The sequence below is a fragment of the Hirundo rustica genome, chromosome 8 (genome assembly GCF_015227805.2).
Source record: "Hirundo rustica isolate bHirRus1 chromosome 8, bHirRus1.pri.v3, whole genome shotgun sequence".
Classification (NCBI taxonomy): Eukaryota; Metazoa; Chordata; class Aves; order Passeriformes; family Hirundinidae; genus Hirundo; species Hirundo rustica.
In genome coordinates, this window is record NC_053457.1 from 18,074,231 (window position 1) to 18,095,369 (window position 21,139).

Below are 21,139 nucleotides of genomic sequence, written 5' to 3' on the forward strand. Positions count from 1 at the left end.
TTACCAAAGAAGTCATTGATAAAAACTGAGTGGGCCTTAAGACTCAGCTTAGCCTCAGGTCTCCAAGCAGCCTGAATAGAAGAGCCTTAGAGCAGTGTAGTGTTTTCTCAAGAGTGGCAGGCCACTGTAGCTCCAAGAGAAAAGAGTGTATGTTTTTTATATCACTTGCCAGTTGTTGTGTAGCCTACATCCTGTTGTTCAAAACTGATTTTGAACAGTAATAAACCTATGAAAATTAAACGGACATTTTAATGGGAGATGTATTGTTGATCTAGTCTTTGGGTTGAAAATTCATTTTTTGCCTTCCCTTCTCTGCATTTTCAGAGTTGATATACAAAGAAGTCATGGACCTGGAGGAGAGAACCAAGAATGGGGTTATACGTGGCCAACCAGCCCCTTTAGGTTGGTTACAATAAAAGCACAGTTCAAAGCTCCACTGAGTTGTAGGTCAGGAGGAGGGCGTAAAGCTGATCAAGACACTGAAAAGTAACCTAACTCAAAAATGTGGCTCTTCAATGACCTAACCTCTTGAATTGAGACACTGTATATTTGAGTGGAATATACAGGGCTGACATCTTTTTATTGATCTGTTTAATCCCCATATCGTTGTTCCTGTGTAATTGATACTTCATTTCAGTTCTTGATGCACCATCTGTTCAGCCCCACATTAAAGACTTGTGGGTTTTATTTATTTTGATAGTCGATTGAGACACATCTCTTCAAACTTGCCAAAACAGGGAAAAATAGCAGCCATTAGGAAGAGACAGACTAATGCAAGTAGTGAACTGTGCAACTGTATCTGCAACTGATTTGGTGTTTTGTTTCTCATAGCACAGGTGCAGCAATGATCAATGGCTCTCAACACCCATCCTCATCGTCATCTGTCAACGATGTGTCTTCAATGTCAACAGATCCAACATTGGCCTCTGATACAGACAGCAGTCTAGAAACCTCAGCTGGACCTCTGGGTTGCTGTAGATGACTACTTGGTCTTTTGGGGGGTGGGAGGGGGGGTCCTTTTAGTCATTAATAGGGCACTTTTAAAATATGGTGGTATTTTTGAGTGTTTTTTCAAAAATAATCATGGAATTCATCATAAAGTGCTGTAATTTCAAACTGTAAGTTGTGTTATAAGCAGCCACTTTTTTGCTGTAATTAACTGTAAAATATTAAACCTGGTAATTTTTATTGTGGTTTTAAAATCTGCATATTTGCTTTACTATTATGCTGCTGATCTTTTTTTACTGAATTTGTAAGATTTGTTTTATCAAAGCACATATTAATGTCGTGGTCATTACCATATGATGAATTATTTAAGATTTTATAGGTTTTCAATTTTTTAATTAGGATTTATTCCAGATGTTTTGTTCATGATATCCTTCAAAGTTTTATGCTTGGTCATACATCCGTGTCCAGGTGGAGGGGGAGAGAATTCAGTGCAGCCAGCTGTAGTTTCAGGCGTACTACTGTGGTGCTGGGTAGTGAACAAAATCCTCTTTTATTTTGGCCACTTGCCTATAATACTTCAGCAAAAGCAACAATTAGTGGGTTGGGTTTTTTTTTAGATAAACAGAAAAAATCCTTTGCAAAGTTACATAATCTCAATGGGTTTATGAACTTAAGAGAAAGCAAATCGTATCTTCAAAGATGCAGAAATATCCAGCCTAGCACAGTAATGTGATGTTTTCTGCGGAGTTGTGGCATGCCAAATCTTGTGATCACCATAAAACGTGAGGATACTTCATGAATAATACATTGCAATGCCAATAAACTGTTTACTTCTAGCTCGTAGCCTGTTTTTGTACACACAAAATGAAGTGTATCCAGGATGTTTAGACTGACAAGAGGGCAAAATGAATATGCTGTAGCTATACTTTCATGTGAGATGTGATTCTTGCGAGTTCTGGTTCTTACTAGTTTTGTCTGCTGAGGCAAGTGCTTTTTGAGTGCTTTTTGGGTCAGAGAGGGAATGACATGGATGCAATAGGGGCAAAACTTCAGCTACTCTTTCTCCACCAAAACTCACTGATTGCTGAAAACCATGAAGTGGTAGGAGAACCTCAGGATTTCTGTAGCTAATGCAGTAATTGAGCAATATATGCCATCCAAAGGAGGGAGAAGTAGTGCTGTATAAATTAATATTTATCTCTTTCATTTCACCATGAGATCAGTGTAGCAGAAATCTTAGCAGTGGTTCATTTTAAGTCATAAATATTCAGTAGTTTTCATCAACGAAGCTTCAGGGTTCAATACACTTTTTAAACAAAAGATATATTGAGATATATAGAACAGCTACTAAATAGTCATGTAAGATGGTGCTGCTCCTCACAGAAGTATTTTAACTGTTTACATTTTATATTTACAGAATGATTTATGTATAACTGACTTAAGTTTATGTATGAGTTAAACAATCATTCAGAATTTATTTCTTTGGAAAATGCAGATTTTTAGTGAAGCTAGGCTGTATAATTAATTGCCTTGTGTAGATGCATATTTTGTGTAGTGAATTAGAATGTGAAGAGGAATTTAAATTAGTAAAGCTCAAAAAAATGGGCATAAAAGATACAGAAGTCTTGCCAGGCGCTGAGCATAAGCAAATAATGTAACTGCCTACAGAGGTCATCCAGGAGTTATTGGTGGTCTTCAGTGTGGTTCCTTCTGCTTGTTGGGTTAAATAAGCATATTTTTGAAGTTTTAACTGAAAGAGGAAAATTTGTCTTTGCATTAAGTTTCAGAAAAACAGAAGTGATAGTAATGTCAATATCTAACGTGTTTTTAAAAAACCTGCAGCGTTGCAAGGAATGGTAATGTCTCAAAGATAACTAAATTGATAAACTGCACAGTTGATTTCCTGGCCTGGTTAGAGTGCTGGTAAGTGCTGTGTGTGTGATTTTACTTTCCTCACTTGTATCTAATGTTTCAGTATTGCTTCCTAAGCCACATTTGTTAAGGCAATTATTTTTGCAGGATCCTGCCGAACTGTATATTACCCCAGAATAGGCAGGACAAGTTTGGATTCATCTAGCACTGGAATGTAGAAAACATTGAACAGAGACCAACAGAACAGTCTATTTTGTAATTTTTTAATCAAAGTTGAAGCTGTGAATTAAGCCAAAATTTTTGGTCAAACAACAGTACGTTGTCATATAGGGTCAAATGATAGTGTGGTCAGCACAGTGTAATGAAGTTAAGACTGACAAAAGTAGCTTCTGATGCCTCTCAATGCTGTTAAAAACAAATTGGTAAATATAGTTCCTATTTAAATTTATTTTAGACCCCACTGGATTTCAATGATGATTGAAATGTTTTGAAACTTAAAAATATTTTTTTGCTGTCACTTACCAGTGTCCTAAATACATAGTAACTGAACTGAGCTCATAAGCTCTGAGGAGAATGGAGCTTCTCTTCTTTCAAGGCAAGGCTGGTGAATGTGTGGAACTGCCCGCTGCAGCCCATTGCCGTGTGAACAAGCTGTGCTTAAAGGGATTGTTTCAGTAGGGTCAGAGCTTTGCCTGTGGAAATCAAGAGTTCACTTTTGGCACCATCTTCACAGGTCTGTTGCTTTTTCTTTTTTTTCAGTTGCATGCATTTTAGGCAAATTAAAGTGATGGCAAATTTCAAAGACAAAGTTATATTTAGTAATCAGATTATCACAACAGCATCCTAGTCTTAACTTCCCTTTTTATTTGTTGAAATATATTTTTTTTTTCAGATAGATGTACACTGCCACAGATAGCAAACAAATGGGTAACTGGAATTCAGCTGTCTTTGTCTATTGTTAGGTTATGTGCTGTCCAATACACTGTAGAGTTTTAAAGTATTGTTAAGTTTTATTTTAGGCTTTGGTTTGGAATCTTCTCAAGACAACAGGCTTCACTAAAGTGCATGCAACTTTCTAAGGCCATTCCAATCCACTGGGAGTTGATATGAATTGAATTACTATGAGCTGTCTGATCTCTTACCTCAGGTGAGGTTCAAAGTTGGGCAGTAATAGCGGGATTGATTTCTGCCTTCTCTGGGAAGAGCTGTGGCATGCAGCAAGGGTAAACTACTTCCTTTGTCAGAAGTAAGTTGTTCAAGAATTTGAAGTAGAGATGAGGGGGAATTAGTACCCTTAGGGTGTACTGGGATGCTGTGCTGGGAAGTGTTTTGTTGATGCAAGACAGTGGGTCGGAGCTGATGTGTTCATGTGTGTGAGCAGCTGTGCTGCCCAAGCACAACTCCCTGCTGGAGCACGCTCAGCCCTGGGTCACTGCTCAGCTGAGCAGACCTGGCCCTTTGCCCTGCCCAAGCTTGGCAAAGCTTGGCTTTTAGCTTTGAAGACCTTTTACAATGTGAGATGCAAGCAGCATCTTTCTGGGCAGGAGTTCCAGCTGGACCGGCATCGGCAGCAGCGGTGTGCTGGGGTGTCCCGTGTCCCCAGCACGAGCTGTGCCACTTGGGCCCTGCTGCCTGGGCTTGGTGGGGCCAGCACTGAGCACCTGGGCCGGGGCTCCGGGGGAGCGGATGGATGGATGGATGGATGGATGGATGGAGCATTCAGCTCAGCAGTGTGTGAAGAAAAATGTCAGAAACCCCCTACAGGAGGATGTCCTACCCAGCCAGTAATCCATAGTGTATGACAGCAAATGTTCCTTGATAAAGATTATGACAAAAAGGGAGAAGAAGGTTCAGCTTATACTTGGTCTTACACTTTCAAGTTACTGAAGGCAGTGGATTTGTTTCTAGATCTGTTCTTATTTGCTGTTGGCAGCAGCTTGTCCATGCTGTTACATTTTATTTTCCTGTCAGTGGTTTGGTGCAGTTGATGAAGGAGAGCTTGTCTTGTATTTTACAATAGGATTGGAAAGAGGTTTTTATTGCATCAGTGTGATAAGACTGTACTGCCTACCCAAATTTTCAATTAATTTAATTTATTCTTAGTTAAGGGCACTGGATAAAAGTTGTATTTTAAATGGTCTCTCTCACTCCCTTCTCTTTGTATGTCTGTGTCACAGAAATGTGTTAAGAATCAGATCACACTGTGTTTCTACTTCTGCAGTTCAAAATTTAAGCTAGGTTTTCTTGAACTACCTCACACAAACTTTCTATGTTTCTTAAGTAAGCAAAGCTAACCCTTGCTATTGGAACTACACTGAATGTGAATAGAAAATACACCTCCTTTAAAAAACAAACCTATTGGCCAATGTTGAGACAATATCAGTATGTTTCTTATCTATTTCACGTAAGATGTTCATGTGTAATATATAGCCTGTGTACAGTAATGTACATCTAGATTATTGTGTTAGCTGTAATTTGGTGATTTTATTATTGTAGTCTGGTTTTGTAGGGTAAAAATAGCTTACTAGTAATGTCAGCTCATCCTTTACATTTTACAAAAGGAATAATTCTTGGTAAGCTTTGCATACAGATGAATTACTTTTGTAGGCCCAATATCTAGTCTATTTTTGAGAGTTCTTTAACTTTTATTACTAAAGTTGAGAAAAAAAATTCCCACCCCAGTTATTGTGATCATTCCTTCTGCCCTTTTTGAAGTATATTCTTAATTTTATTATGTCCCAAGAAATATGAAGGGGAAGATACACCATTAAAAATACTGGGGAAAGCTAATTTTTTCTTCCCCACGTTTAATACCTTTTCCTGCTTTTCCTTTTTTCCCTCCAAATAAGCTGTTGGTGGGCATTACTGAGAACATTGTGGGTTTTTTTTAACTCATTCATGCCATTACATGTGCACCACTGGAATGTATACATTGTTATCTAGTATGTCAGTTGGTTATAATGATATTTTAAATAAAAAAGGAAAAAAAAAAAAGTTTGACCACAATGCATTAGTGTTTCTTCATTGCCAGGCTCTGATGAGTTTCACGTGGCTTGCATAATAGGGCTGCACTTCAAATCTAACTACTTGTGAGTCCTTCCTGAGAATTCATCTGTTTTTTAATGGTAGTGTCCTGTCTTGTGTGTGAGCTCACTTGTGGGTAAAGTGACGTGTTTTTTCCGTTTCTCCATTCCCATGGACTTTGGATGTGCCACACTCTGTTAACAGCCACACGTTCAGTGTCTTGGCGACCAGTGGAAATCCATTCTTGCTTCCTTGCTGCCAGCTCTGGCCACCTTCATTCTTGGAAATGCAGCTGCTGAGAGCTTGTGCTGCTGACGGAGGTAAGCCATGGGCAGCCTCATGGATGGCAGAATCTCTCAAAACTGCATCTTGGAGAAGCCTGAAGGATCCAACTTCTGGAGAGCTGACCTGGATGCCAGGACCACTCACAGCACTGGCACTTCTCCCACAGGTAAGTCCCAACACAGTGCATTTCATTGCCTTCACTTCCAGCAGGGTTTTGGTGCTTCCTTAACAACTGCAGCTGCCCTTGAGCTGTGCTGCTGGTGCCTTTGTGTTCAGTTTCAAGGGAAAGGCGCTGTGACCGCAGTGCAGCCAGCTGTTTGTGGGATGCTCTTCTAGACATGTGGTGGGACTCAGAAATGCTCTTCTTTATTTGCATATGTCAGCATAAGGTACAGCCTGTTTTCAGTGATAGGTTGTTACAGAGGAAGGCCAGAGAGAGCTGTAGCTCTGCCCAGGATTTGCCTGGTGGCTCAGGACTGAAACATTCCATAATGTTGGTGGCTTCAGCGGAACTCTTGTGAATGTAGATGCGTCATTAAGTTGTTCCTGTTAATTTTCCTTTTTGTGTTAGAAATGCTATGGCCTACCAAAATATTCTTCGTTATTCTGAAGTGGTGTTGTTTTGCTTTTTTTTAAAGCACATGATTGTATGTTTTGGGGTTTTTTTCCACTTAAAAGATTTTACTGTTTAGTTTTTTGGGGGGGGAGTTTGCCTGCATAATACTGGAAGGGATATTCCAGGCTGGGAAGATGGCACAGATGAAGCTGTGGTAAAAATTTTTCTGTTCTAGGAACCTTCTGTCATGTTTAATTAATAACCAAACCTATATCTTGTAAAATATACTTGCTAAGAAAGCTGACATTTAGAACAGGGACTGTAATGAGTGAAAGGTCTGCAAAATAAGGAGTAGTCTCCAGTGTTTGCTATGGGGAAATGCATTGGTGCAGAAGAATATGGAAACAGGAGTTAAAGCTAGGAAAGGGTGTAGCATCTTCCTCACATAAGGGCATAGTGTTCTTTGAAGCTGTGTACTAGTGGATCTCATTTCTTGCGTAATTGCCCGTATCGGGAATTTAGCATTATCATTGTGTTGCCACACTTAATGTTAACATCCCACTGTAGTGCATTTTAGTGTGAACTGGGTTGTTTGCAGCTTCTTGCCAGATTTATTTACTGCATTAGCTCATCTTCAAAAGCAGCTGAAATTTATTCCTCATGAACAAGAGCCATAGATGTTACTGGAGCACAACAGCCAGTGTGGAACTGGTTTATTTCACTCCTCATTTTGAGTGGATAGAGTTTCTTTGTATATTAAAAAGAATGAATTTTATCATGGATACCAGATTATGTAGTGCTGTAGATCTCAGGATCCTGTCCTGGATGTGCAGGTTTGGGATAGGTGGGTTTGCAATGTTAGCAGTTACCTAAGGGTAAATACTTTAGGGAGTTAACCAGCAGTCCTGTTCACTGCTTGTCTGGTGTATTTAGTCTCCCAGTTAGCAGTTCTTGAGTTTGTAGTGTGAATTAAAGGGAGCAGTGTGCACTCGATACATACAGGAGATAATGCAATGTGAATAGTAAGGGCGATGTGGGCTGTCAGGATGGATACAGTGACAGGCTTCTATGTTTTGGGTAGAAGTAAAAGAAGGCATTAAAATACCCTGCTTGGTACTAGTACTTGGATTGAATGTTGCTTTTTATCAGTCCTGGTGTTCTACTTACAGCCTCGTTCAGACCACTTCCGTATTAAGGTTTATTTTGTGATGACTGACCTGATATCCTCCAGCTACCTGCCACACTGTGCTCTTCCAGCTCAGTCACTGTTACTGCTTCTCTCTCACATTATGCATTTGATGTTGCTGTTTTAAATAGCCATCTTATTCCTTAAAGAATCACTTGTGATCATTGGCAATGAATCCAAAGCAGACGTGGTAAAAAAAGATGGGGATAATGCTCATGCCTGCAGGTGGCAGGCAGCTGCTGCTGAGCATGCAGGTACCTGCTTCATGCCACGGGCAGTAAGGAATCCAGGGCATCTGGAGAGCCTGGGAAGTAGGAAAAATGTTTTGAAATAACTGAATGAACCTATCCACATGACTTACTGTACCACCTTGCTTGATGTTTCTTATCCAGGAAAGATTAAGTTAAAATTCTACGTTTTGCTCGCTTTAAATTGTTTATATTTTTTTACATTTCTATAGGAAGGAGAAGTGTTACAGTACAGAAGAAACAAATTAACTCCCAGATGTTTTAAATATTGAAATACCAAGATACCTGTGAGATGATGAGGAGAAAGTATAGCTTTCAGTATTGACTGGCTCCCAGTATGTAGAAAACCCATTCTAAGGTAATTTCCAAACAGTTATTCATAGTATTCTCTAGTAAGAAATTAGATTCAGGGCACTTTTTCAAAATATTTAAAATAAAGCAGTCTTCTTTGTTACAGTCTATACTTTCCCTTTAGCCAGTTCAGGTTGTTGTGGCACTTTTTTCTTAAAATTCTTTCTCTTGAGAGACTCCCAAGCTACACCTCAGGATGTCAAAGACAGAGTGAATAGTGCTGGGCTCACAGGTGGAATTCAATCTAGTGAAACAATTTTCTGTGTGCAAGCTCTGCATGGCTCAGGGTGTTACAAATGCTATGCAGAACTTCTTGAAATCACTTGGAAGGAAAGTAAGCCCTGGCAGCAAATTACCAGAACTTACAGCTTCATTCTAATGATTTTTCCTTAGCAGAAGTAAGGAACTTGGGATGATGGGTTGTTTGCAGTATTCTTCCTGTCCCCTCATCTCCCTGTAAGAACTAACAACAAAAATATCAGCTGGTATCACAAGAAATGTTACAAGGCAGGAAGTGTACATTGTCCAGGAAAGGTTAAGGGTAGACCCCACCCTCCCCCCTTTACCACCCTGACACCCCACACCCCAATTGCACTCATTCCTCTTACCATAAGTTTTGCTATTAGAGTTTGGATGTGTTTTGATGATAAGAATCTTCCATCTTCTACCTTAATGCATGTATCGACTCAGGAGATTTTTTTTTTTTTTTTCCTTGCAGCTAATACTGCTCTGCTTTTGGCTCAGAAAAACCTCAGATACCTAGGGCAAAATGTGCATATTTAACGTTCCACAGAGTATATGTAGCCAATCTGATTATTAATCACAGTTTAATTTCAATCTGCATTTTTGTGAAACACTGAAACCATTTGGTGGGTAAGGGACAATTTTAGTGAATTGTCAAGATTTTGATCTCTTCAGTGTGTTTGCAGACCTTGTTTTCACAGTATTTTTCATAAAATAATACCACTCTAGGAATGAGAAATTTGAACAAACTGTATGGAGGGAGTGGGGTGAAAACCACCTCATTAAATCCATCTGACGAACCTCCGGGCTGTGGTGACAGCCTGGAACTGCCACCTTTCCCAAACACAAGTGCAGGAATCCCTCAGCTCCAGGCTCAGATTTATTGGTTCTGGCCATCCATGCACCCTGCAGGACCTTCCACTGTCCTTGAGCCAGCAAAAGGATGGTGTAGTTGAGTCCAAAGATGGCATGAGGATGCTCTGGAGAAGATTATCCCATGTTCTGTGGATACAGAGGGAGCCCACTCTTTCTTGGCAATCTGACACTAAATTTTCAAAAGCTTTGTGGTCAGCAGTCTTTCCCAGCTGGCCCAAATACTATAGCACATGTAAAGACAACAGGGCAAGTGTCACTGAGAGCACAATCACTATAGCATTACTCATGATACATGAGTACACCAGAACAAAATATGCATTTTCACTCATTTTGTGAGGAACAGGATTTTCTATACTTGTTTTACTTGAGGACTTTAGTACTTTGATTCCCAACAGTTAAACATCCTAGTGTTGAAAAAAATTCTTCCATTTCTTTCTGCAGGAGGTAATTTCTCTTCTCAGCATCTTCACGAGCGCGCTCAGAATTCCTCAGCTTTATCTCCAGCATTGTGTATTTCTTTCGTTCTTGGTCCAGTTCTTCTTCTAACCTAACCACTTGGTTCCTCAGGTCTGCACTTGTTTCTTCAATTCTTAAAACCAACAGAGAGGAGAAAAAAAAAAAAAAAAAAAGCTTTTTAAAGTGGCTGGATAAATGCAGCTGATAACTATAAAAACTCTAAGAGTAACAATTTAAATTTAACATATTCTAAGAGGAAGTTTTAAAGGAGAAAACTTTCTTTTCCAGCACGAGACTGCCTGGCTAAGGAGATGTAGTAACTCCTCACTTAGGTGGAGTTCAAGTATATGGCTTTCATCCTGATACTGTGTTTCCCTATATGGATAACCAGTACAGAGGAATATCCTTAGGGATCAGACAGTCTTTCCTCACCATTTTTGGTGGTATTGTCTGTAAAGTTTATCGTTGACATTGGGCTGGGGTATGAAATTTTATGAAACCCAACCTTTCATGTGAGGCAGAATCAGAAGAACAGTTCTTAAATGTATCTGGGCAAAAAGCTCTGAAGCAAAATTCAGAGCTTTTCACTTGGGAGGTCAAGGAGCAAAGTTCGTGGTTTTGTGATTTCAATGAAGCACAGAAGGCACAGCACTTGATGTTTCTCCCCCTTGTGTTTTCCAATCACAAGACCAATTAGTAAATACTGAGGAAGGAATATTTTCAGATAGGAATTATACATTCCTAGAATATGAATTTAAAAAACAGCCTTTTACAATGAAAAATGCCCCTTCTCTAAATAAAATAAATACAACCTTTAAAAATAATTTCCAACACAAAACCACCCCCACTTCTTAATCTGTCCAATACTCAACTTTGAAGTTGGGGTGTGGCATCCCAGTGGAACTGTGAATAGGTTATTTTTAGTCAGGGTAACTGATTATCAAGGCCACGCTGCTACCTTCATAACAAAATACAAATGAAAAAAAAAAAAAAAAAAAAAGGGAGCCAGAAGAGTCTGAATTCCACTTCATGACCAAGAGGCAATGCAATGCCTCGCCTTAAACTTTTCCTTTCTGTTCCTTTACATACAGCTAAAGGTGGCAGTTTGATTATTGTCACAGTTTTCACAATGAATCAAAGTCACAGGTGCACTGACCTGCACCAAGTCCAGCAAAAAGCAGTCCCTGTGGATGAAAGCAGACCTTTATCTCCAGCCAGCTGGAATATGACACTTCTGAGGCTGGGATGCTTCCCCACACACGTGTAACAGCTCTGAGCTGCCAATTACACTTTCCACCACTCAGTTTAGGGGTCAACTACAGCAGCCTGGACTGAATTACACAGGGTTACAGTACTTACAGCATTTCTACATTTTTAACAGTCCTCTCCAAATACATACACTTTTCTTAAGAGTCCCAAGTGGTAAACCTGAATTACTGAAACTCAACAGAGAATGTCTGATAATTATATTTACCTTGAGGGAGAAATGCTCTGGAACAGAGTGGTTACAGGAAGGCCATAAAACTTGCCTCCCTCTGACTAAGAGAGAGAAAATGGGCAGTTGATGAGAAATAACAGCTTTTCCATCAGCAAGTGTTCCTTACCTCTGCCCCAGGCAGGTACTCACTCTGCTTTCCCTTCACTTATGTACATGCCAACAAAAAAGCTCATATTCTTTCCTTAAAACATGTCCTGCTAGATACAGGCAGTTCTGCAAATCACACAAGCACATGTACAATTTTGGGGGACTAAATTATCTTCCATAAAATAAAGCTGGCAAGGCAGCCTAAATCTTACATGCTAAGCAGCCTCCCTTCTTTTCTAGTTAGCTCCTGTCTTTCCATAGTAGCAGAGTTCCATGCAGTCTGAAAAGGAACATACTTTTGCACCCATAAATTGCTGCAGATGTAGTAAAAACATTGCAAAATTTTTGAGAGCTGAAAAACTTGGCTTGAAATTCTTAAGAGTTGACAGCACAGTCCTTCAGGCTGTAACCCCAAACAGCTGGAGTCATCCTGTTTAATACAAAAAGGCAGTAATTGCATCTTGCCTGGTTTTATGAATCTCTTTAGTTCATTAGGCATTTTCCTCTCACCTGCTTTGCCCTGTGAGACCTGGCCACTTTAGAGTCCTCCCCCTGAGCCACAGTGCTCTCTGTCCTGTCCAGCTGCAGGCAAAAGGCAGGTGTTGGAGCTGAAGCAGCTCAACACGTGCAGTGAAGAACAGGTCTTCTCGGTCAATGTCAGCTGCTTAAGGCCCCATTGGAACAGTTTTACTGATAAGAAGTGGGAAACCATCTCTTCCCCCAGGCAGCAGGCAAGAATGTGCAGCTACACGTTTCCAGGTTCTGCAGCTTGGTATTTCTGTTTATTAACCTGTATCCCTGCAACAAGGCTTGCCAGGGCAGCTCTGCACAATTAAATGTGAGGCACATTCCCTCGCCTCCCTCCCATTCTGCAGTAGTAGGGCATCTAAAAAAACAAATCATGTAATCCATGAACTTCCACCCTCGTTCACACAGACCCTTCCCAGCATCCCATGCTAGCAACTGCTGGTGTTTCATAAGCTCTTACACCTGGAACACAACAGGGTGGGGCTTTTCTCCCACCCAGGGATGTTAGGTGGGAACTGAAACTGCTGCACAGCCTGATTCTCATTCCAGCTCCACACACCGAGGCAGTACAGTGCAAGAGGCACAAACACAGCATACACTGCCAAGCCACCACCAGAGGAAATCATAAAATAAAGCAGGAAGATAAGGAGTAATTCTGACCTTAACAACTGGCCCATGGGAAGAGATCACAGTTCAGATACATTTTTGAGAAACTACCTTAACAAGAAAAAAGTGCCAAAAACCACACAGCCTAAAGCTGTGCTATGCAATCCAACAGAATCTTACGTGCTTTTGGTACCATGTCTGGGAGAATGGCAGCATTTTCATACCTCAGTTTCCAATCTGAGTTTTAATAATTGAAGGACTATAACAGTAACATCTTAACACCAAAAAACCCCAAGCCCCAAAAACTCAACTCTTTGTAAGAAGTGGGACTACAGCCCTTCAGTGCAGAGTACTGGTGCTGCGGAGCAGCATGTATTATAGTACGGTGTGCAATTTTACACATGGCTGTATATTAAAATAATTAACTCCTTTAAGCATCAATATTTCATGTGCATATTTCCCTGAATGCTTTCCTAAAAGTCTGTTATCACATACACTCATAAAACCTAATATACTCACACAAATTAATGACTCCCTTGTTATTAGTACTTTCTACTTTCTACAGCCCCAGCCCTACACACAGCTCTCTTAAAAACTGAAAGGAATTTTTCTGAGCTCAGATGGAAGGTACAGCACCAGCAGTTGTGCAAGGAAACACCAGTTGGCAAATGACACAATTCACGCTGCTCCCCCAAGCTAGGCTGTGCCATCAGCCAAGGACTACTCTATATCAGAAACCAAAAGTGAGGTTTCTAGAAGTTCAGCACAAAAGGGCTCCTGGAAACATTACAGCTGAGATGCAGTCCCAATACCACCACCCCAAAAAACCTGTGGAAAAGTATCAAGAGCAGTTTCCTTAAGAATGCTGCTGTTGGGAAAAGAACAAGAAGCCTTCAGTTTCAGACCAGTCTGGTACAAGTATCAGCACCTGCATAGATTTTCCTTGTTGAGGCCTGACCATCCTGGGTCCCAATTCCTGCAAAGATGGTTGCTTTTCTGTTTCTCTGGGGACACTAAGAGCAGACTTCGGCCTTACCTGTGCAGTTCTCATTTGCAGTGAAAACATAGAATATGAAGTATTGGATTTCCCTGTGTCACTGAAATCCCCCCTCTTTTGTTTTCTTTTTGATGCTCTCTTAAATCAGAGAAAGAAAAGCTGGATTCAAAGAGTAACAAGGAAAAAGTGGAATCAAATCTGCTTCTACCCAACCCCAAACTTCAGGGCTGAGAACCTGATACCCTTGGTAGCCCACACCCATGTTCACACAGGGAAAATGTTGACAGACAACTTCCTTGTGCCCCCTACAGATAACATTACCTTTTGATACTAGTCTCATACTCAGTCCTCTGTTTGCTCAGTTCTGTCTTTAACTCCACCACCAAGCTCTGTAAGGCCCTGGAGCATTGGACAGAGTCTCGGGAAGCTGCAGCTGGGTCACTCTGTTCGCTGCTGCTGCTGCAGGCTTCAAACCTGTCCATGCTGTTCTCCAGATCTGCTGTCTTGACCTCACTCTGAGACAGCGAGCCTTGAGTTACCCACTCGGTTTTTAGGGAGCTTAAAGTAGAAGAGTCGCTGGCCCGGCAGGCTGGGCAGCTGCTCACAGAGTCCATCACGGAGATCTCACAGGATGACGTAGACCAGGTGGTGCTGGCCATGCTGTGTGTGCTGAGGGACAGGCTGGATGAAGGGACATTGTCATAAGTGGAGAGTCTCTGGGAGGAACACGAGTCTTTCACTCGTTCCCCAGAGGCTGTCCGGCGATGGCCTCGGAGGGAGTACAAGCCGTTCATCAACCAGTTCCCGCTGGAGGAGAGGTTGGGGATATCTAAGGATGAGCTGCCCAGCTTTGGACTCACAGACCGTGCTCCCTGCTGGCGAAAGGAGTATTTCCATGGAGGCAGCGTCTGCACTCTTTTACTGGGACTTGTGGCCGGCTGAGTCGATTTGCCACTGTGCTCTGGAGGAGTGATTTTCACTGCAGGTCCTGGAGTGGCCTCTAGAGCCACAGCATTGGCAGAAGGCAAATCAGCGGGGCTGGCAGCGCTGTTCTGTGACCTGCTGTCGTCCCCATCCTCCTCGGAGATCCACTCGACGGTGCTGCGCTGGCGCACAGGTCTGATTTCCAGCTGGCTCCCTGGCACATCCGCCTGAGGAACAGCAAAGATCCGCCCCTGTTCACTTATCAGTACTGTCATCAGGTGCTGAACCAGCGAGGTGCCTGTGGATGGAAAACAAAGACAAGCAGGTGAGGAGACATGGAAGACCTCTGCGACTCACCCCAGCCTGTGCGCGTGACTGGGTTGCACCCAATTTCTTGATCCAAACAGGCCCAGAGAAACTGCTTATTGAAAAACCACGGATTTCAGCTCAGGCCTTTTGTCGCACTCAGCGTCTAGAGAAACTTGCAGGAAGTATGCTATCTGCATTATACATGCACTTGCAGAGGGTGTACAGCAAGTGCAGAAAGTGCTTGCAATTATTTAAATCCACAGAAATGTACTGCCACGGTTTTCCAGGAGTGGAGCAGACCATTACGAACTAATAGAGAACACCGCTTACCCAACCTAATACAAAGCTCTTCCTATAAAAGAGGAAAACCTTTAGAAGGGTGAATAAGCAATGCTATTTTTAAGTATTGCCTGAAATAGAGAATAAAGCAAACATACTCAGGGTTCAAGGCAAAAGCCTGATTTTATGTATGAGTTTTTGATCTAATAGCAAGATGTACAGAGCTCACCTACCACTTCTATTTTATGTCTGTGAACACAGGAAGAGAACTAAATGTCTTGAAGATAAGGGCATTCCCAACAATTTAGCTGTCAAACTTCCAGTATTTCTATTTGAAATGCATGGTTTAAATTTGAAGAGGGACACAATTAGAGTGCTTTTTGTTAAGGTCTCATCAGTTTATTTAGGAGAGTCAAACTACCCTGAAGCTAAAAAAAAAAAAAAAAAATGAGTCTTTCCTCTTCCCTGTTACTTTTATCTAACCAACCTCAACTAAATTCTCAACTAAAATAAAACATTGCCAATCCTGTTATTAAAAATCCAGTCTACATATCCCGATTTTTCTACAGTTCAGATCTGTGTCAACACAGAATTCCGGGTCACATCAGTGTAGTGTTTTTATATGATGAGTAGGAGAGACCCCAACACCTGCACATATGCACCTACACACAGTACAGGCACCTCTGCCATCAGAAGCGCTACAGAATGAGATGCCTGAGGTGATCTGAACCCGAATTTATCCCCTGTGCCAGCTGAGCAGAGAGCAGGCTCCTGGCCAAGGCTGTGAGAGCCCTACCAGCGCTGGCCCGGTGGCCACTAGGGGAAGTCCCAGCATCGCACACGGGCTGATTTCAGCTGTCCCCACCTCCAACACTGAGTAACTAGCACTGCTCCCTCACTCTCTTCTCCTCCCCGATATTTGTACCTTCCGCACCTTCAGGGGAAGATATCGAATTTGCCCTTAATAATATGTCCCACAACTTTGTGGTAGGCTTGGAGTCCTAAACTACTATAATATGCCAGGTCACGCTCTGAAGTTGTCCTGTTGCCTTAGATTGTGTTGCCATCGCGAGGGACACATCTGCACATCACCTGTGAAGAGCTAAAGGCACTGCTGCTGCTGCTAAGGCATGACAATACTGACAGGATTTGCATCACACAAAATACCAGGTCAGCTGCTGCCTATAGCTAGGGAGCAGAATCAGAGCCAAGTTCAGGCATCCCAGGCACACCAGCTCCATCTGTGACTAATTAATTCATCAATTCTTTTTGCAGGCTTGCCAAAATCCTACAAAACTTCATGCAAAAACCTTCCTAAAACTTTGACCACAGTAGTTGTGTTTCAGTGCAACCTGGGAGAGGAGCTGTATCCCAGCCCTAATGTCAGCCTGCTTGATTCATGTGGAAGCAAATAATTTTAAAGCTTCAGATTTTTTGACTTTTTAAATTTCAAATTAACTGATTTTCAACTCTATTTTTTTTTGATTCTGTGAAGTTTTGATCCATACAGTCTCCTTAGAAGACAACACTTCTAAGACACTTCTAGTTACAGCCTCTATGGTACAGCCAGAAGCACAGTCCTCTCCTCATGGCCCAGATGTTCTCTACAGGGAGCTGTATAACCACTGACGTGCACCAATACTAAATGATTGCAGTTTGGTACTTAGGCACAGTTCTGAAAAACACAGCTAAGCTTTCATTTTAGCAGTAGGTTCAAAAAGAGTTACAGGGATGAGGAAGCATCTCCATGTGGGCGAGAGGAGAGACACTCCCAGTCCAGTGGTGAGTGGGAAAAGATGCCGGCTGGAATACCCCTCGCAGGCTTGACTTGTTCTGACTGTGCAGGCAACTGATACAGCTGCCAAGGAATGTATGGCTCTCCTTTACAGCTCCAAACCACAGCTGCTGTGCCATCCCACCAGAACAGCACCTACCTTCCATCATGGTCACGGGATCCTCCATTTTGGGCCGCAGTATGTTTGGACCAAATACTGTAGCTAGGTTCTGGACACTCATCTTGTTAATGCTGGAGTGAGCCTGAACTTCATCAAGGAACCTTGAAAAGCCGCCCCAAAAAAATCAAAGGAGGAGGGAATTCATAAGTCACTTCTCAGGCTATAAGCATTCAGTTTAGTCCTGTTTAAATACAATCCTGACACCTGGAATGATTCAAGGAACTACTGTAGCTTTGATATTCAGTATAACCCTAGATCCCTCCTAGTGTATGAACCAGAAAAGACAGGATGTTTTCTGCCAGAAGTACCTACCTAGAAGGGACCCAGCCATCTACTGGGCCTGGAAGGACAGATTTTTGCATTTTTATAGGAATTCTCAAATTACACCGATTGACTTTGGTGAATTTTCACTTACAGATATAGCAGAAGCAATAAGTCATCTCCTCATCCAAGAACTAGCAGCCTGTGGAAAGAGCTTTGTGGCTTGGCTTAAATCTAACAAAATGCAGATCACAGAATCATAGAATGCTTGGACTTGGAAGTAGCCTTTAAAAATCATCTCCTTCCAATTCCCAGATAAAGAAGCAGTCCAAAAACTGGGAAAATCAGCAGAGGTGAAAGGAGACAAGGCTGTGGGGTCCCTGGTAATCCAAGAGGAAGCCACTACTAACCCCACTTCCAAACCAGAGCAAATGCCAGACTGGCCATTCTGACTGCCTCTGCTACTCTGCTTGTGTCATAAATCTTCAAGTGCGCAGTATCTGGAGAAAGTGTCTTATCTTTAGTGGTCTGTAGGTGCTTCTGAAATAAACAATGCATCATTCATGCCTGCTGCCAAGGCTGCAGGTGGCAGCAATTTGCTTGGCTGATCCTCTTGGATAAACCAAGAGCTTCCTTCAGGCAGGCTGCATTCACCTCCACATTTTTAAAGGAGTTGTAACTTACACTTAAGTGGATTTTGAATATTCATACTTTCAGAGTATATTATTTGCATATAAGACAGCCTCACAAAACTTAGAGACTTTTCCAAGTGTTAATTAATTTCACTTACTTGCATATGTATTTGAGGAGGTTGTAGTTGGCTTGGGGCAAATTCTTCACCTGTTTAACCAGTTCCTGGGTACCCTGAGGGACAGGAAAAACAAGAAGCAGAGCTATTAATGTAAATGCTGGAAAACAGACGTGACTTTCCTTTAGGACTACAAAGTCCTCTTTCCACAGCCAAATGCTGAACAGCAGATGATAACACAAAGGGGCTTTGCTTTAGAGGAGGTGTCATCCAGTGTATTGTGCCTTAGCAAAAACCCAATGTGTCCAGAACTCAATTCAGTTCTCACTGGAAATCCTCCTGTAAACCTTAATGGCTTATATAGAAGCCTTCATTTAGCGAGGGCTGCCTGCCTTTAAAGCATGCCCATGGGCATTTGTATCAGTGTACCAGCAGATGTGCCTTCATCTGTTTGAAACTTGGAGGCACTGAGTGTGCTACCTGAAGTTTTAGCTTTCATATTTTCCAGATTCTGCCCTGCATTAGTATATAACTCTGAAGTTCATATAAAGTGTTAGCAAGTTCTCTTCACAGTTTAGTTGGACAAAACAATCCTTTTCCAGCTGGAGAACCAAGGACACCGTTGCAGCTTCAGGCCCAAGAAGTATAAACAGTAAATTGAGGAGAGCAATCTGGAAGGATGGGACTTCATAACCTGAAGCTGTAATTGGACAATTAACCCCAATATGTGAATAGACCAAAACTTATAAAAGTGTGAAAATGCGTGATCTGTCATCCATCTTCAGTGTAGCCTTTGCTGGGCTCTTGTACTGCCCAAGGTGTGTCCTATTAATAAATACCTACTTTATGCCTTTAACTCTGTCTAGCCTCTGTTCTAGGTAGCCTCTCAAGGCATCAAGTGCAGTATAAACACGTTGTGGTAATGCTCAGATGAGCAGAGAAAAGTTTGTTGTCTTAAAAGTGCTAAATGAGCCAATTCAGCTGCCTCCTTTTCAATGATGTACTTCCATTTGCAGTCATTCTGACCTGGGACATACTTCCTCACAAAATTTCTGTCTCTACAATAAATTGTAAGATGACACATCAGCTGAAGGGATGACTTAAACCCCCGAAGCTACTTAAATCATCTAATGAAAACCTCTGACTCAGGAAGGAGGCTATTGTCCTGCCACAATCTCGAGTATCATTTGTTTGTTCCTGTCAATGCTGCTGTTACCCTGGAGATTTGCTTATTTTTGGAGACAACTAAACCTTTTGTAGAAAAACAGATACCAAAGCACAGTTAAGAGTGATAACTGCTAACTAATAATGGAGAAATTCCAGAAGCAAATGGTTCCAAAAAAGTGCAGCTGAACATTCATTTCAAACTCTCCTTGAATTTTTAAGGACTGTGAGGAAGGGAATCTTGTTGGCCAAACTCTTGCATTGTATTCCTGATTCCTCTGTCAGAAAGTCAGAAAGATCTGTAGAGCAGTGCATATTCCTGCCTTCCTCCTTATTACTTTAAATATGCAGGTACTTTTTTGTTCTGTATATCCCAGCATAAAAAAAAGAATCTCTAATAAAACCCTGAAATATAACATTCTTAAAAGCGTTAACCCATTTATAATTCCTTAGCTTAAACACTGTGGTGGTTTAATGGTGACAGTGATGGAGATACCATTAAAAGGCCAGTCTCTTCTGAAAATCTCAATCCTCTTTTGAACTTCTAAAAATTTTTCTATCAAGGAGAGCTGCTACTGATCTGAAGACTAAGGTCAGTTGTTCAGGTCAACCAGCTTTCAAGTGACAAGTTTGAACTAGGTGAGCTAACAGACCTAATTCCATCTTGAATTTTGCTCTGTAACCCAATTTTTTTCAAAGAGAGAAATCAGGATGGTATTTGGCACTATATTTCAAGTGCTCTGAATTGAAATGCCATTGGCTCCACTGGACGTAAGAGAAAACTTTGGAACAGAAACTTAGGCAGCTGTGAACACTAAGAAACCTGACCTTAAGGTAAAAGATGCTACCTGAAAGAAAATAAGGTTCTAAAAATTTATTAATCCATGTTTCCTCACAAGGAATCTCAGGCATGGAATTACACAGAGAATACCTCTATATTCATCGAAGTACAAATACCTGACAGGTAAAAAACAAGCTCTCTCCCCTACTGCAGCCTTTATCAGCTCTGCCAGATTTGTCTTTACCAAGGCCTGGCCAACAGAAGGCAGAGGCTTAGCCTAGGAGCACCATAGTGACAGCACAGAGGAAAACACAAGCTTGACACCTCTGTAGTAACCAACAGCACTGATCATTGTCAATGGCTGCAGCCCAGCAAGCAACAGAAGCACTGTACTCTTATTTATGGAATTTTGCAAAAATAACTCTTACCTCCTTGAAAATGATGCTTTCAAATGAACGATCCCAAACCCAAGGATTTTGTAATGTGTATAACAGATCAGCACCAATTCAGAGCTTCTAGTTTGGCTGGAAAACTACCAACACTTTAGATGTTCATTAAAAAATTCGGACGCCTCTTTAAAAACCACTTGAAACCTTGTGTTCAATCCACTGAACTGCTGTGCGCATGTCTAGAGTACAGGTAGCAGTGAAGGCTACAATGCCACCATGTCAAGGCAGCTCAGACTCATATGAGTTTTTAGGCTTTTGAAGATACCTCTTGCTCTAAATTTTCAAACGCTCCTCCCAGTCAGCTGGAATCAGAATCAAATCCTTTTTTAATGCTGCAGTCCTGCTGAAATACCTGGAGACCTCAGCACAACCCAAGGTCACTGTTAACAACCCTGTTTGCATTAGAACACCAGAGATCAGCTGAGTGCAGAATAAAGATGAAAAGCAATTTGAAAAAAAACTTAGGGGTGTACTGGAGCTAGGCCAGGTTAATAGTCACCACAATAAT

The 21,139-nt window shown here is 41.5% G+C and overlaps 2 protein-coding genes across 15 annotated transcripts in view; one reads left to right on the forward strand and one right to left on the reverse strand.

Moving 5' to 3' along the window:
• Nucleotides 1-1,784, forward strand: part of MAPK8 (mitogen-activated protein kinase 8) — a 144,671-nt gene extending 142,887 nt beyond the window's left edge. For 6 of the 7 annotated variants that reach the window (XM_058421506.1, XM_040070896.2, XM_058421505.1 and 3 more), the window contains 2 exons: nt 325-402; nt 837-1,784. In XM_058421506.1, coding sequence (XP_058277489.1) covers nt 325-402; nt 837-982 — 224 coding nt within the window. In that variant the 3' untranslated portion in view covers nt 983-1,784. Of the gene's footprint in view, nt 1-324; nt 403-831 lie in introns of all 7 variants that reach the window. The other variant, XM_040070902.1, reaches the window with a different exon arrangement.
• Nucleotides 1,785-1,811: 27 nt separating this feature from the next.
• The window catches only part of ARHGAP22 (Rho GTPase activating protein 22), a 134,695-nt gene continuing 115,367 nt past the window's right edge, over nt 1,812-21,139 (reverse strand). For 6 of the 8 annotated variants that reach the window (XM_040070889.2, XM_040070885.2, XM_040070890.1 and 3 more), the window contains 5 exons: nt 18,280-18,353; nt 17,208-17,329; nt 14,083-14,983; nt 9,079-10,178; nt 1,812-8,933 (listed from right to left, as the gene is read on the reverse strand). In XM_040070889.2, the coding sequence (XP_039926823.1) occupies nt 9,950-10,178; nt 14,083-14,983; nt 17,208-17,329; nt 18,280-18,353 (1,326 nt within the window). In that variant the 3' untranslated portion in view covers nt 1,812-8,933; nt 9,079-9,949. Of the gene's footprint in view, nt 8,934-9,059; nt 10,179-14,082; nt 14,984-17,207; nt 17,330-18,279; nt 18,354-21,139 lie in introns of those variants that run through there. The other 2 variants (XM_040070886.2, XM_040070887.2) reach the window with 2 other exon arrangements.